At 31.3% G+C, this 15,019-nt stretch overlaps 1 protein-coding gene across 1 annotated transcript; it reads right to left on the bottom strand.

Moving 5' to 3' along the window:
* Window positions 1–230: 230 nt before the first annotated feature.
* Window positions 231–14,480, bottom strand: LOC134692757 (myeloid leukemia factor 2-like). Its single transcript, XM_063553272.1, has 6 exons — window positions 14,249–14,480; window positions 6,082–6,316; window positions 5,353–5,505; window positions 3,916–4,075; window positions 3,313–3,486; window positions 231–2,530 (listed from the first exon to the last, which is right to left on the bottom strand). Exons 1-5 carry the CDS (start codon window positions 14,296–14,298, stop codon window positions 3,317–3,319), a joined length of 768 nt encoding a protein of 255 aa, XP_063409342.1. The 5' UTR covers window positions 14,299–14,480; the 3' UTR covers window positions 231–2,530; window positions 3,313–3,316.
* Between the last annotated feature and the right edge of the window lie 539 nt (window positions 14,481–15,019).

Raw genomic sequence — 15,019 nt, 5'->3', positions numbered from 1 at the left:
ATGTAATCTAGGAAACTTGGTTTTCCATGAACAATAAATATTCATTGTGGACCACATGAAATAGTCTACAATTCTAATCTGATATTTATTTTAAGAAATACAACTCTTGTAAATTGTATCAAGGAAAGATAACTGGAGGACACTGACTTAATTCTGAAAGGGGAGGTAACTTTGTAGTCTTCTGAATCTGGATAACATAGAACTACAGCAGATGGCAGAGAAAATCAGACTTTTTAAGTGCAAAGAGATAATTTATTTCAAATCTGTCTACAATGAAGGAATACAAAAAAACACAAGTGAAGTATAAAGTTCATTGTGTATGAAAATACCACTCAATCTGATAACCTGCATGACAGTACTTTTCACCAACCGTTTCCATGGTAAAATCAAACATTTTTTTTTTATCTCTGATTATATGACAAATTTTCTGCAGAGATCATTTAGCCTTTCTGAATCTAAAGGACTATGAGTAATCTCATTTTTCATACATCAAAATGAAAAAAAAGCTACGTCAATTGTTTATTTACAACATTTTTAACCAATCACAACATTTTGGTGTATGCTTTTGAAAAATATTACCCAGAATTCTGAAACAGCATATTTCTAGTAACTTGATAGAAAATCTGATTTAGTTTCACAATGAGAACAAGATGCCAAATTACAATCTAGATATGTTAGTATCAATCATGAGCTTTCAATGTGGTATATTATTATGTTTACCATAAACATTCAACAGTATTTACAGATTTGGTGTACCGTATGTTCCTCAAAAACATCAAATGACATTTATAATGTACAAAGTGTTATAGGATTTTGGTCCTTACTGGGTAAAGACAATAATATTATAAATAATGGACAATATTAGTTGGTACAAAGTACCCTATCATACTGTCATACACACTACATTAGTTAATATAATAACAAAACAATAATAGAAATATCCATTATGGACACAATCTGTTTTCAGACTAAAAAACGATGCAAGAAAATCCCAAAACCATCAATGAATCATGTTCGCCCTATGTTTTTGTTTAGTTTAATTCTATAACAGCTGATTTCATTGAGTGCATAGCTAAAGGTAATATCTTTGGTTATCTAGCTTGCTAGCTGGACTGTGAAGTCATTATTAGGTTAAATAAACTACCCACTGTTTAGAATACACTTGTCCAACAGTATACCTGACCTAATAATGACTTCACTGTTCAGCTTACAAGCAAGCTAACCAAAGATACTACCTGTGCATACACACTCAATGCAATCGGCTGTAAAAATCATTTAAAAAAATACTGGTTTAATAATGAGCACTTCCTCTCTGGGATTTCAATAATAGATTTGAATACTGCATTAATATTGTGTGACAAAAATATATAATTTCATGTATTGAAATTTTTTTCATATATATATATATATGTATATTTTTTTTTATTGGAAAAAAGCTATGATATAAATGAAAAATGATTTTGACAAATTAAAACTTATAAATGCCAAAATTCTCATGATCAAATGATCAAATGATCAAAATTTATTTTGTAATACATATATACTTCAATTTAATCATCTTTTAAAGAAACTGTATTTCTATTTTTTTAAGTTTTTGAGAATAAATCCTAAACCATCTGATAAAGTTGCTGGTCTTGCATTTCATGACGTAAATTAAACATGAAGTCTTTTTCTATGAGTGTATTAAAGAATACTGTTAATAAATATATAACATATTGAACAAAAATATATCTTATTCTTATACTCTTTCAAGTTACGAGTTAGAGGTATAAATAGATTCTGTGTTTGTTAAAGGAATGTTCTTTGGAAAGTTTTAGTAACAATATAACACTGTTAACAAAGTAATTAACAAAGAAATTTAAGCAACAAAGTAAAACCCTGCCATTTGGTCAACTACAGAATAAGTGAGAGTGTTAAATGGATTTACAGTAATAATAATATATCCCTTATTTGTAAAAATAACGCTTTTTAACATTTTCTTATTTTCAAAAATCCAGTTCAATTGCAATCTCATCATTTTGCTTAATAATGATTTGCTTAAAACTTGATAGCGCTTGCTCTAATTAATACAAGTTTTATAAAACTAGCACAATTTTTAACTTGCTTTTAAGAAACTTGAGACTTCGAATTTTAAAGTTTGCTTGATACAAATAAACATGGGACTATAGTGTTACTATGGAAACATAAAATGAGTGCAAATTGATCATTTTTTTTCTAAAATAAGATTATACAGTTTGATTTCAAATACAACAATAACAAAATGTCCATATAATAAAACACCTTTTGACACATTTAATCAATATCGGACAACAATAAAGTCTTTCGGAATGCTTGGATGATCGTCCAATGACAACACATTACTCTTCTTATAGAAGCAGCTGCCTGGTATTTTCAAAATGTGAAAAAATTATCAGTTTTTTTATAGTTTTTTATTTCTGTACAAAAAATAAATAAAACTGTCAATCACAGAATGACGATTGATACCGTATAAATACTGATGATCACAATCCACAAACATTCATCCATTAATCTGAAAAAAAGTATAAAATAAGATTATAAGATGTGGTACAATTCTCCATTCATTCTATATGAATGGCTTCTACATATTTGTTATAATGTGTTATGTAATTGTTTGTAAAAAGGTGACACGTTTATACTATTTTATTGCATCTTATGGCCAATGATACTTTCAACCATGCAGTGACCAAATATTCTGAAGGTTATCCTTAAGCCTTCAACAATGAGCAAATTCCAAACTGTATTGTAAACTATAATAATATCCTGATAAGTCAGAAATGAGGCATATCAAATGAACAAAAACATGTGACAAGGTTAAGCACAGACAGTGATGTATTAGCACATTTCCTTTGCAGCTATATTGGTCATTGGACCAGAATAAAATTAACAAACTTTTAATCTAAATGCTACAGGCATCATTCATGTGAAATTGCTTTAATAGTCTCAGCTTGAGAAAAAGTTGACATTAAATGGACTTCAATCAGCTGAGAGTGAGATCTCTGACAGGGGTGTAATATCAAATTCTTTTGCCGTCATGTTGGTTATCGGACCAGGATAAAATTGACAAACTATTTTCAGTTTTTGGTGGAGTTCATGTTGGTAAGTCTTTATTTTTCTATGTTGGGTTTTGTATACTATTGTTGGTTTGTTTGTCTTTTTCCTTTTAAGCCATGGCGTTGTCAGTTTATTTTTGTTCTATGAGTTTGAATGTCCCTCTGGTATCTTTCGCCCCTCTTTTTAAGCAAAAGTGCATTAATTTATTTATTTGAACAGATAAGCTAAAAATAATCATACTTTCTCAGTCTCGTTCCCTGTAAGAGTGTTTGTCTTTCTTTTTGCTTCCCTCAATTGCCAAGTTGTCTCTTCTTCTATCAGATCTCTCGCCTCGTCTTGCATATTCAAGCCTAGTTGGTCCCCTGAACTGCTGTGTTTTTTCTGTCCATTCTCTGTCAAATTCTTGGGCTTCGGCTAGATTAAAATAATAAAATAGTTAAATTCTTAAGTACATGTACATGATGAAGGTATAAAAAATGCATGATTTACTGTTGAAACATAAAATGAACAAGAATGTGTCCATAGTACACAGATGCCTCACTCTATGTTTAGTGGACCTGGACCGTGAAATTGGGGTAAAAACTTTAATTTGACATTAAGCTGAAAAATATCACATCATAGAGAACATGTGAACTAACTTCATCAAAGACTACATTGACCAAAACCTTTAACCTGAAGTGGGATGGATGGACAGAAGAACAGAAGAACATGTGTCAATTGGTGTAAACAACGTCATCAAACAATGGTTTCTTACCATGACTTCATAACAAAAGCATTGTGACATGTTGAAATTACAGGAGAGTGCAAAAATTTGAAAGTTATCTACATGTATTTGAAACTTACTGTCATCAAGATGATGGAATTCCTGATTTTCATTCTCGTCTCCTGTTCTCCTATTTCTTGACCTTTCAATCACATGACCTCTATCCTGAATATGATGTCCAATTGCCATTTTCTCCAAACCTGATGCTGAATCTTTCTCCATTTTCTTTGTTTCTTTGATCTGTATGAAAAATGATGATAATGACATCACACTTCACATAAATCATAACTTCATTTCTGAATACATATATACTATTACAGTTTCATATAAATTATAACTTCATTTCTGAATACTATCACATGTATTAGTATTATTTGTTCTTTCTATTCTTAATTTGTCTCCAATTACAGTGACTTGACTGTTAGTGTTGCTCTCCACCAATTGCAACTCATTCAAAATTTTGACCAAATTGCAATTTGTTTTATTAAACCAATTTGTTCAACTGGTTAGAATATTGAACAAATTGTTCAGTCAAAATGTGAAAGTGCAAGGTGCATGTTGAGACAAAATAAGTTTATCAGTTTGTATAGTTATATTATAGTCATTTCCATGCTGAAGGCAACTGTTTTTTTTAATTGCTATAAAATTGTCAAAACTAAGCTTTCATATAGTTTTTCTTTCTAAACATCTAAAAGTATTCTATATTCATAAGAATCAGATATCATTTTAAATAATTCATCATATATTCAGTAAAATATGTGTGAAATAACAATATGCTATTGATAAGTTTTCAAGGGGAGATAACCTAAAATATTATTCTTTTGAATAAAGACTTTTTGAAAGAAATTCAAAAGTAATTATCTCCCCATGGAAACGTCCCACAAACATATATTGCAATTTTACACATATTTTACTGAATATGAAATGTTTTAATTCACATAATGTCTGATTCTTATCTGAGCCTGTAGTTCATTGGTCATCTTTGGTTTATATCTATAATATTTATTCTAAGTAATTTGTTTTGTTATATTATATTCATTGATATTAGGCCATTAGTTTTCACAATTCAAATTGTTTCATATATTTTACGTCAGGGATTTTCATAGCCAATTATATATACAGATACCTATAAATGCTTACATCCACTTCATTTGAACTGCGGTGGATGGTTGTCTCATCAGCAATCATACCACATCTCCTAATTTTTATATAAATTTGAAAATATATCAGATAGAAGGATATAAAGACATTGTAAGGGGGCCCCACATTTGTGGGAAAAAAATAGGTTGATTATAAAGGGAATCACTGTAATAAAATTTTAGAGCATGATTTTTGTACTCAGACTCGAAAATCAACCAATCAAATTGCTGGATTTCATGTTTCGAGCATAATTTTTGTGCTCCGAGCACTGAGCAAAGTTTTATGCCTTCAAGACCTGGATCAGGCATCTCTTTAGCAGTCAATGAGACCCCTATAATAAAAATGTTCTGGATCTGCTACTGACAATGGTATCTTACCCCTCCTGGAGCTCTACGTGTTGATGACGAGGCTTGATATACTTTGGGTGCTCCATCACCAGTATTGGAATAGGACATAAAGGATGACTGGACAAAGCTGTGTCCACCACCAGCTGGATTGTTACCCATGTTACCATGGTTACCCACATTGTCCTATAAACAAATCAATAAAATTACAATGAAAAATATCTAATTAACATACCGAGTCTGGACCAAATTTCATAATTCCATTCATAACTGCCATAACTATATGATACATATAAATTTTAAGATTTGCTATTTTTAGGCATACAAAATATAGAGTAGATAAAAAATTCCAAAACTATCTAGGAAAATGTTCTGCAACTTTTTACAATCTCTGTGTCAGTCCTATTTTTTGACAGACAAAAAAAAACGGCTTAAGGCACTTTTTAGACAATCATTGACAATATTAATGGTCAATTATGCTTGATTGTCTGTCCATTTTCTAATAAGTTTTAAGCTTTGTCTTTGTTGAACATGTAAAATGTAGATTTTAATATCCCTAATTTCCAGTAATGTAAAGGTAGCTAATGCTGTTGTTTGACTTTTTGAACCCTCTTCATATAAAAAGTATTATAATAAATTGGTTTATAGAAAGAAACCCTTCATGCCATTTAAACATGTCACAAATTTTTTTTATTGTAATTGGTGTGTGATACATTGTTCATGTAACCAAATTTATAACATTATACATGTAATTTAACTTACAAATTGCTGGTGCATGTTTGCCATCATATTTCTCATGTTACCAAACATCATGTTATCAAACATTCCAAAACCAAAAGGATCCATTTGTTGTTGCTGCTGCTGTTGTTGAACAGCCCTGGATCTATCAGGCACTCTGGGATCTCTCCCAGCTTGAACTATTCTTGGTCCAATATTTTGCATTTGAAATGGGTCATTAAACATCTGACTCATATTGGCCATGTGGTTCCGGTGTGCACTAGAAGAAAAAGAAAAAATCAGTATTACTACATCATTACATGTGAAGGGTTCTCACTAAACTGTCTCTAGGACTTATGGTTCTCAATCTGTCTGGATCTCTTTCAAATAAAAGACTGAAGATGAAACAGTGTAAGATCTTCATTCAATGTGTTCCAAATGTGTTATTAGAACAGGTTATCATATATAATTTGAATGAGGTCATTGTTAGGCATGTTACATCACAGACATTCTGCTATCTAATTTTATGGCACACAAAATGCAACCTACAAAATCTACTGGCAGCATGAATTAAAATGTTGAAAACACTGTTCCAGTGTTGACTCCCTCACCCTGAGTCAGATGACGTCAGATGACAAAGTGACATCGCCAATATGCTGATGTTCACAAATTGATTAAAGATTGCTTTAGTTTATCAGTTGGTAGTAAAATTGAACATGACATTGTATATATAAGCATTGGTTGTAGTTGATTCAACTATCATTCTGGACAAAGAAAGATAACTCCAATTTTCAAAGAAGATTTTAAAAAGCACTGATTGTAGATGATTCAACTATAATCATGGACAAAAAAATATAACTTTTATTTATTTATTTTTTCACTTGATTGATATTTTTTCAATTTTACCATTTGAAAAGGGCATAACTCTAGAACAGTAAAATTGACGGCACCAAAATTCCACACTTGATCTGTATAGTGTAGTAATAAGCATTGTTCATAAGTTTTATAAAATTTGGATGAGGAAAAGTTAAGTTAGAGAACAGAAACCAACTTTGGAATACACAAATGTATGTACAGATGGACAAGGGTAAAACTTAGTAACCCCTCCACTATGACTGGGCATAAAATAGGACTGTATAGATTTCCAACATTAACATGTGAATTGTGTGTGTAACACGAAATCCATTACAGTAATTTAGACAATCAGACAACCTTGAAATTAAATTATTATCAGATTGATTGATTTTTGTTGTTTACCAAAAAAACGGCAATTTTGTGGTGGTGGAAGCCAGAGTGCCCAGAAAAAACCCTATCCTTCAATAGGAAAACTAAAGATTGGAGTCGTATGTACCCGCATGAGTGGGGTTTCGAACTCACAACAGCAGTGTAGACTGGCTAGTAATTAAATTATTGAAAAGTGAAAAATGTTGCCAACCATGTGTCAGACAGCCAATACCAAATAATTATCATCATGTGATGTGTTTTTGTACTAATAACAATTTTCACCGCTTATGGTTTTTACTGTTGAGTTTTTAAATCCGGAAATAAATATTTTCTAACATGTGGTTCTGGTGATCGCTTGAATCATAAAAAAAAGTTACTTAATACTTTTCAGTACTAAAGATTACTACTAAATAGTTTTAGGTTGATGTTCCATGTGTTGAAATTGTTACATTTTGATTAATTTCAGATTTGCACCTGGTTTGTATAAAATACGTTATTTTTTTCTAAAATACAATGCAGTTCAAAATTTAGGATTAAATGTAAAAAGTGAAGACTGTATTCATCATGTATCATCAAAGTTTATGAAGTTGTATAAAAAAAATAAAATTAAATATTGAATAATAAGATGACGATGATATGTTGGTTTTTCCTTTCTACTATCCTGTCTGGATATTGCGGTCTTTCTACATATTGTGTGGTTCTGATTCATTTGACCGTTTAGCTTTTACTTTGTTTCAAGGAGTGTGATAAGATGTATCTGGCCGTTCCCAAGATCACAAGTGCTGTTGTTACTGTCTCTGGAGATGGCATTAATAGTGGCGATGTGTGTGGTGGTGTCCGGAGCAATTCAGGATCATCTAGGTCGAATCCCTCGTCGTAGTTGAACCGGCTAATAAGAATAATAAGATTTTGAACAACCATTTTATATAAGAACCCTGTTAATTTTAACTGGCTGGTTTGTAATTAAATTGGCCAAAAAATCACATAACAGTCAAATGTCTTGAAGATCAGGTGTCTGACAGGCAAAAAACATATATACATGTATCTTGACTTAATTTTAACCCTCCAGATTTTCTTTGCACAACTATTCTAGTGATGCATATTTTAGACATTGAAAAAAATGGTTAACCCTCTTGCTACAGGAGGGACACATATGTCCACACCGGCAGTGCCGGAGGACACATATCAGGGATGGGCAAGATTACTGACAAATGTAATCGAATAATAATCGATCACATGCAGGATTTTTGTGCAATCTATTAATAATCGATTACACGCTTTAAAATAATGAACAAAGATAAAACACAACTATGTTGCTCAGTTTATTTTTAGTGAAAATTTAGAACATTACACAAACAGCTTTAAAAGCATGGTTTATAAAATGTTATTTTGACATTTGTTTTCTAAATGGAAGCTCTTTCAGAGGGTTTAAGCTATTTAAAAAATGTTAAGTGAGTGATGATCAACGTGAGAACATGCGTATAGATGCAACCATTGCATCAATTACTTCTTAATATTGCAGTTAATTTTCTCAATGGTTTGCAAAGTTTTTCTCTTATACTGACTTCAGTTTGATATAATACTCACTTATTATTATCAGATGTTTTTAAATAAAATTCAATCTTGGCAATGAGAGAGGTTTCCTTTCTCTGATAAAAAAATATATCATTTTTATACAACCGCAAATTTTGAAAAAAATTTCGTCGTATATTGCTATCACGTTAGCGTCGTCGTCTGCGTCGTCGGCGTCCGAATACTTTTAGTTTTCGCACTCTAACTTTAGTAAAAGTGAATAGAAATCTATGAAATTTTAACACAAGGTTTGTGACGATAAAAGGAAGGCTGGTATTGATTTTGGGAGTTTTGGTCCCAACATTTTAGGAATTAGGGGCCAAAAAGGGCACAAATAAGCATTTTCTTGGTTTTCGCACTATAACTTTAGTTTAAGTTAATAGAAATCTATGAAATTTTGACACAAGGTTTATGACCACGAAAGAAAGGTTGGGATTGATTTTGGGAGTTTTGGTTTCAACAGTTTAGGAATAAGGGGCCAAAAAGGGCCCAAATAAGCATTATTCTTGGTTTTCGCACAATAACTTTAGTTTAAGTAAATAGAAATCAATGAAATTTTGACACAATGTTCATGACCACAAAAGGAAGATTGGTATTGATTTTGGGAGTTTTGGTCCCAACAGTTTAGGAATTAGGGGCCAAAAAGGGACCCAAATTAGCATTTTTCTTGGTTTTCGCACCATAACGTTAGTATAAGTAAATAGAAATCTATGAAATTTAAACACAAGGTTTATGATCATAAAAGGAAGGTTGGTATTGATTTTGGGAGTTTTGGTCCCAACAGTTTAGGAAAAAGGGGCCCAAAGGGTCCAAAATTAAACTTTGTTTGATTTCATCAAAATTGAATAATTGGGGTTCTTTGATATGCCGAATCTAACTGTGTATGTACATTCTTAACTTTTGGTCATGTTTCAAATTGGTCTACATTAAGGTCTAAAGGGTCCAAAATTAAACTTAGTTTGATTTTGACAAAAAATGAATCAGTTGGGTTCTTTGATATGTTGAATCTAAAAATGTACTTAGATTCTTGATTATTGGCCCAGTTTTCAAGTTGGTCCAAATCTGGGTCCAAAATTAAACTTTATTTGATTTCATCAAAAATTGAATAAATGGGGTTCTTTGATATGCCAAATCTAACTGTGTATGTAGATTCTTCATTTTTGGTCCCGTTTTCAAATTGGCCTACATTAAGGTCCAAAGGGTCCAAAATTAAACTAAGTTTGATTTTAACAAAAATTAAATTCTTGGGCCTCTTTGATATGCTGAATCTAAACATGTACTTAGATTTTTGATTATGGGCCCAGTTTTCAAGTTGGTCCAAATCAGGATCTAAAATTATTATATTAAGTATTGTGCAATAGCAAGTCTTTTCAATAGCACAGTATTGTGCAATGGCAAGAAATATCTAATTTCACAATATTGTGAAATAGCAAAAAAAATTTAATTAGAGTTATCTTTCTTTGTCCAGAATAGTAAGCAAGAAATATCTTATTGCACATTATTGTGCAATAGCAAGAATTTTTTTTAATTGGAGTTATCTTTCTTTGTCCAGAATCAACTTAAATCTTTGTTATGTACAATATATATACAATGTATATTCACTTTTTACTACCAACTGATAAATTTAAATAATCTTTACCATTCAGTGATAACAAGCAGTTTTTTTACATCTTAATATTTTATGATGTATTTAAATGAGTAGTTATTGTTGCAAACTCCATTAGAATATTTTAATTGAGATTAGTTTTGGAATAAGGGAAAGGGGGATGTGATTAAAAAAATTGGGTTCAATTTTTCTCATTTGAAATTTCATAAATAAAAAGAAAATTTCTTCAAACATTTTTTTGAGAGGATTAATATTCAACAGCATAGTGAATTGCTCTAAGAGAAAACAAAAATTTGAAGTTCATTAGAACACATTCATTCTGTGTCAGAAACCTATGCTGTGTCAACTATTTAATCACAATACAAATTTAGAGCTGAATCCAGCTTGAATGTTGTGTCCATACTTGCCCCAACCGTTCAGGGTTCAACCTCTGCGGTCGTATAAAGCTACGCCCTGCGGAGCATCTGGTTATTTTTTAAATTTAAAAGATGGAAATTTATAATTTATAATAACATGAATGAATTCTTCCCTTTGTTTGGATAATCCCCCTTATTACACCTAATAAAACTCAATGGAGAACAATTTATAACCTAGGGGCATATATCATGTATATAGTATAAATCTCTCACTTATAATTAATTAGACTTAATTGATATCAAAACAAAGTCTGTGTCTACTTGATTAAAAGTCTTTGAACATCTGATTAGTAAAAACAAGAAGATTTTTAAGATTTCAAAATCATAAACAATATACATTCATGACATTTTAGTGGCAAAATTTGAATACATGTATCTATTACCATGGAAGTATTATATTGACAGGAACTCCAACGAAAAATTAACACATTCGGATCCCACTGATTTCTTTAAGAAAATAAAAGCTTCCGACTCAGTTTGTCAAGTACGTGATAACTCCTTTGTGGGGTATCTGCGATGCCGCTGTCGCCTGTAAAGTTTACAGAAACTGATCTTATCACGTGATCTGTTATCGAAGGGCTTGTCTACCTACCAATGTAAATAAACACGGAAACTCCTGTGGCTTTTTGCGAATCGCTACATGGACAACGACACCTGTTTCTGTTCAATAAATAAAAACTACAGGTAAAACAATCTAAATGATAGCAATATACGACGAAAATTTTTTCAAAATTTGCGGTCGTATAAAAATCGGTCCACATTTCACAGAATGACAAAAGAAAATTAACTATATTTGGAAAGAAGTTAAGATTATTTTTAGTTTTGTAAGATATATTTTTATCAATATAACAAGAAAATCGGAAAATATCGTGTTATAAAAATTAAATGAGTCTGTAGTAGCGTGTAAGCAGAAAATAATGTGATGCGCGTGAAGTGTGCCAGATGGCGCCAGATAACTTAAATTTCAAGTGAAAGATCGCAAACTCTTATCGAGTGTAACGCAAAGATATATGATTTTCTCTATCGTAAAATATCGTAAAATGATATTAACTTACTTATCAAATATATTTTAAAGACTAAAAGATGTTAATAACTACACACATGTGATATCCTCTATATAGCAATATCAGGTTACGAGTCAATCAGATTAATTTTTACACCTTTTATGATAATTCGTTGTAAACAAATCTTAACATTAGCCAAGGACCCTCTTATGAATAAAAAATCCTACTATTTTAAGATTGATTGTTACATTTGTACTTATACTTAAATGTGTATTGCTTCTGAGTATTTTTACTCCTCAGGTTTTTTCTATATTTTTTTTCTATGTGTTGAAAACAGTTGCCAGAATTTCGTTTCATTTCTTTTTTATTTGTTTTTAAGCAGCAAAACCCGTAAATATTGACATATTTGTCATTCACACTGTCAGTTAATGTCATTTCCTTGACAATTAAGTACACATCCGTTTATTTCGGTATGTTCCGTAATTACAATCTTTCGCGAGGTTCCAAAAATTTGATAGGACCCCATGCATCCATAAGACATGTCGAGTTAATTAACAGATACTTAAAGATTTTGCGGCATCGCACTATACACGTTTGAAGTCTGCTTGTTGGAGTTCCTGTCAATATAATACTTCCATGCTATTACTGAATAAATATTTCAATGCATTGGTTGATTATCAAAATGATTTTGTATTCTTTCCTTAAGATTCACACTGATTTGCACAGCAATCAACTGTTATTTTAAAAGTTTACAAATATCTTGAAGCTTCATACGAATTCAAGTTTAAACACTAATATATAACTTTATTTGATGTCATCCCATTATGACGAATCAATGGTTATCTATTCTAAATAAATTGATTGATTAATTGTTGGTTGCTTTTCGCCGCATTAGCACAAAAAGGCTATATCATGCCAATAAGATAAATTGTAACGCTTATTGAAAATTAAGCTTAACATGCTTAAGGAATCTTATAACAATAAAACTTAATACTTAAATGCAGTACATAACTAAACTTTAAACTACATGAATTTTCCTACTTCAAAATTTTTTTTTCTTAATTTTAGCTTTTTTGTTTATTATACATATATGTATAAAGGGTCTAAAAGTATTGACAAACATTAAAAGTTTTTCATTTCAAATGCTGGAAATATAGTAAATTTTGAAAGAAGATCTGGATAATCTTATAAACTCTCAAATACTATTATTACTCTATTTTATCAGTACAATAAACTGAGGAATACATGCAGTTGTCTAATTTCATTTCAATTATAGATTTTATTTTATCAAACTATTTTACTAAAGTAATCGAAATGTAATCGAATGTACATCATAATTTTTGCTGTAATCGATTAAATTACGATTACATGTAATCGAAAATATGGTCGATTACAGATTACTGTCGATTACTTGAAAAAATGTAATCAATTACAATCGATTTACGATTACAGATTACGATTACCCAATCCCTGACACATATGTCCATGGTTAAATTTATGCAAGCTTCTCATGCATCAATGCTGTATCTCTTTCAACTAAAAGACTGAAGATTAAACACTGTTATGTTTTCTCCAATGGGTCCGAAATGTAATGGTCATTATTTTGTGACGTCATATATCGAATGACGTCGTTGTTTGACATGTTATGTCACAGACGTCGAGCTGTCGTATTTTCCGCCATATGAAATGCAACCTTGAAAAACGGTCGGCAGCAAGAGGGTTAAATAGGTCAGTTTTATTAAATTTGTTCTAACGTCTTTAAAGAGCGATGTTGAATATGTTTTAAATTTGTCAAGTTGTAGTGGTGTTCTAAATATAGAAACAGAAAAACACGGCACAATGTACGTGTATGCAGTTGAAACCGACGAAAAGTGGTTGATACAAAAACATATGACACTACAGCTCATGTGGATTTTGCTTTTTCCACTTGCCCACCATGGGCAGCCTACCCATTCCCACTCTAGCTATATTCTCTTTTATTTGAAAAATATTGAATACAAATGCTTATCTGCTTATAATTTTCAATTGATTGTTCTTGCTGGACGGGTGGAAAAAGCAAAATTTATTCGAGCTGTGGTGCGACATATGAAAACATATGACACGATGATATGACTTCTTGAAAGGCTATTATATTCTTTTTCTTTGACACCTTACATTGCACTCGCAGGAAGACCTCAAAGCAAAAAATTTAAATAGCCTTCTAACATGTCTAAGACGTCATAATTATTTGGACCAGCTTATATTCACATTACTGTAAAGAGATTAGCAATATTGGTACCGGATGTTGGTTTTATTACCAAAACATGAATTTTGTTTATTTTTCACTTTTCACTTTCTGATCTTATTTTAGTATTTATAAAGTTGTAAAGTGGAACTATTAACACACTTACGCAAAGAATGGATCTTCTTCTAATCCTCTAAACATTGATCTTCCAAACATTTTGAGTCAATGTTTTTTAAGAACGCAGAATATTGAATTTTCCAGAAATGTTCAAGGACCACAGCCAACAATGGTTATCTGGTTCCTACCACGTATCTAACAATTTTTCTATCGTCCCTTGAGGTAACAAGGATCCAGTCGAATTGCTTATTTCCGTCTCCAGTGGTGATAATTTGCGTAAGATGAAGGAAAGATAACTTGTTTTAGGTGCATTTGAGTAGACGTCTTAGATCACCTATGTATCTGCCGTAAACGTACATGGCCACAGACCACAATTAATTCCTCTATCAGTTCTTTATAACCTTTTGCATCATTAAAAAAATTGCACCATGCACTTTCGTCAAATTTTTTGTGTGTGTAATGTATTGTCCTAGTCCAAATATATATCCAAAATTCAGGAAGATTGAAGCAATCACTTTTACAAATTTAGCCAATACACATCCATACCCCTATTGACAAGTCAAGAGATGTTCCGAAAACTGTAAATATCACCTTTTTGCACTTGACCTAATCACTCATTCCATATCAAAATCAGTTAAAATACAACCTCCAAAAATTTATTTGACCTCTCTTCTTTCATTTCCACCCAAAAAGATTTAAGGAATGAGTGAGGAAAGGAAAGAAAAAAAATTAAGGAAAAATACACTCTAATTAAAAGGAACTATATTCGTGGACAACGAAAAGCGAGGTCATTAATTGTGGTCTTGGGCCTATTAGGGGC

Source organism: Mytilus trossulus, chromosome 12 (assembly GCF_036588685.1).
Source record: "Mytilus trossulus isolate FHL-02 chromosome 12, PNRI_Mtr1.1.1.hap1, whole genome shotgun sequence".
In the NCBI taxonomy this organism is placed as follows: Eukaryota; Metazoa; Mollusca; class Bivalvia; order Mytilida; family Mytilidae; genus Mytilus; species Mytilus trossulus.
The sequence above is the reverse complement of the archived record's forward strand: the minus strand, read 5'-3'. Positions and strand labels throughout refer to the sequence as shown.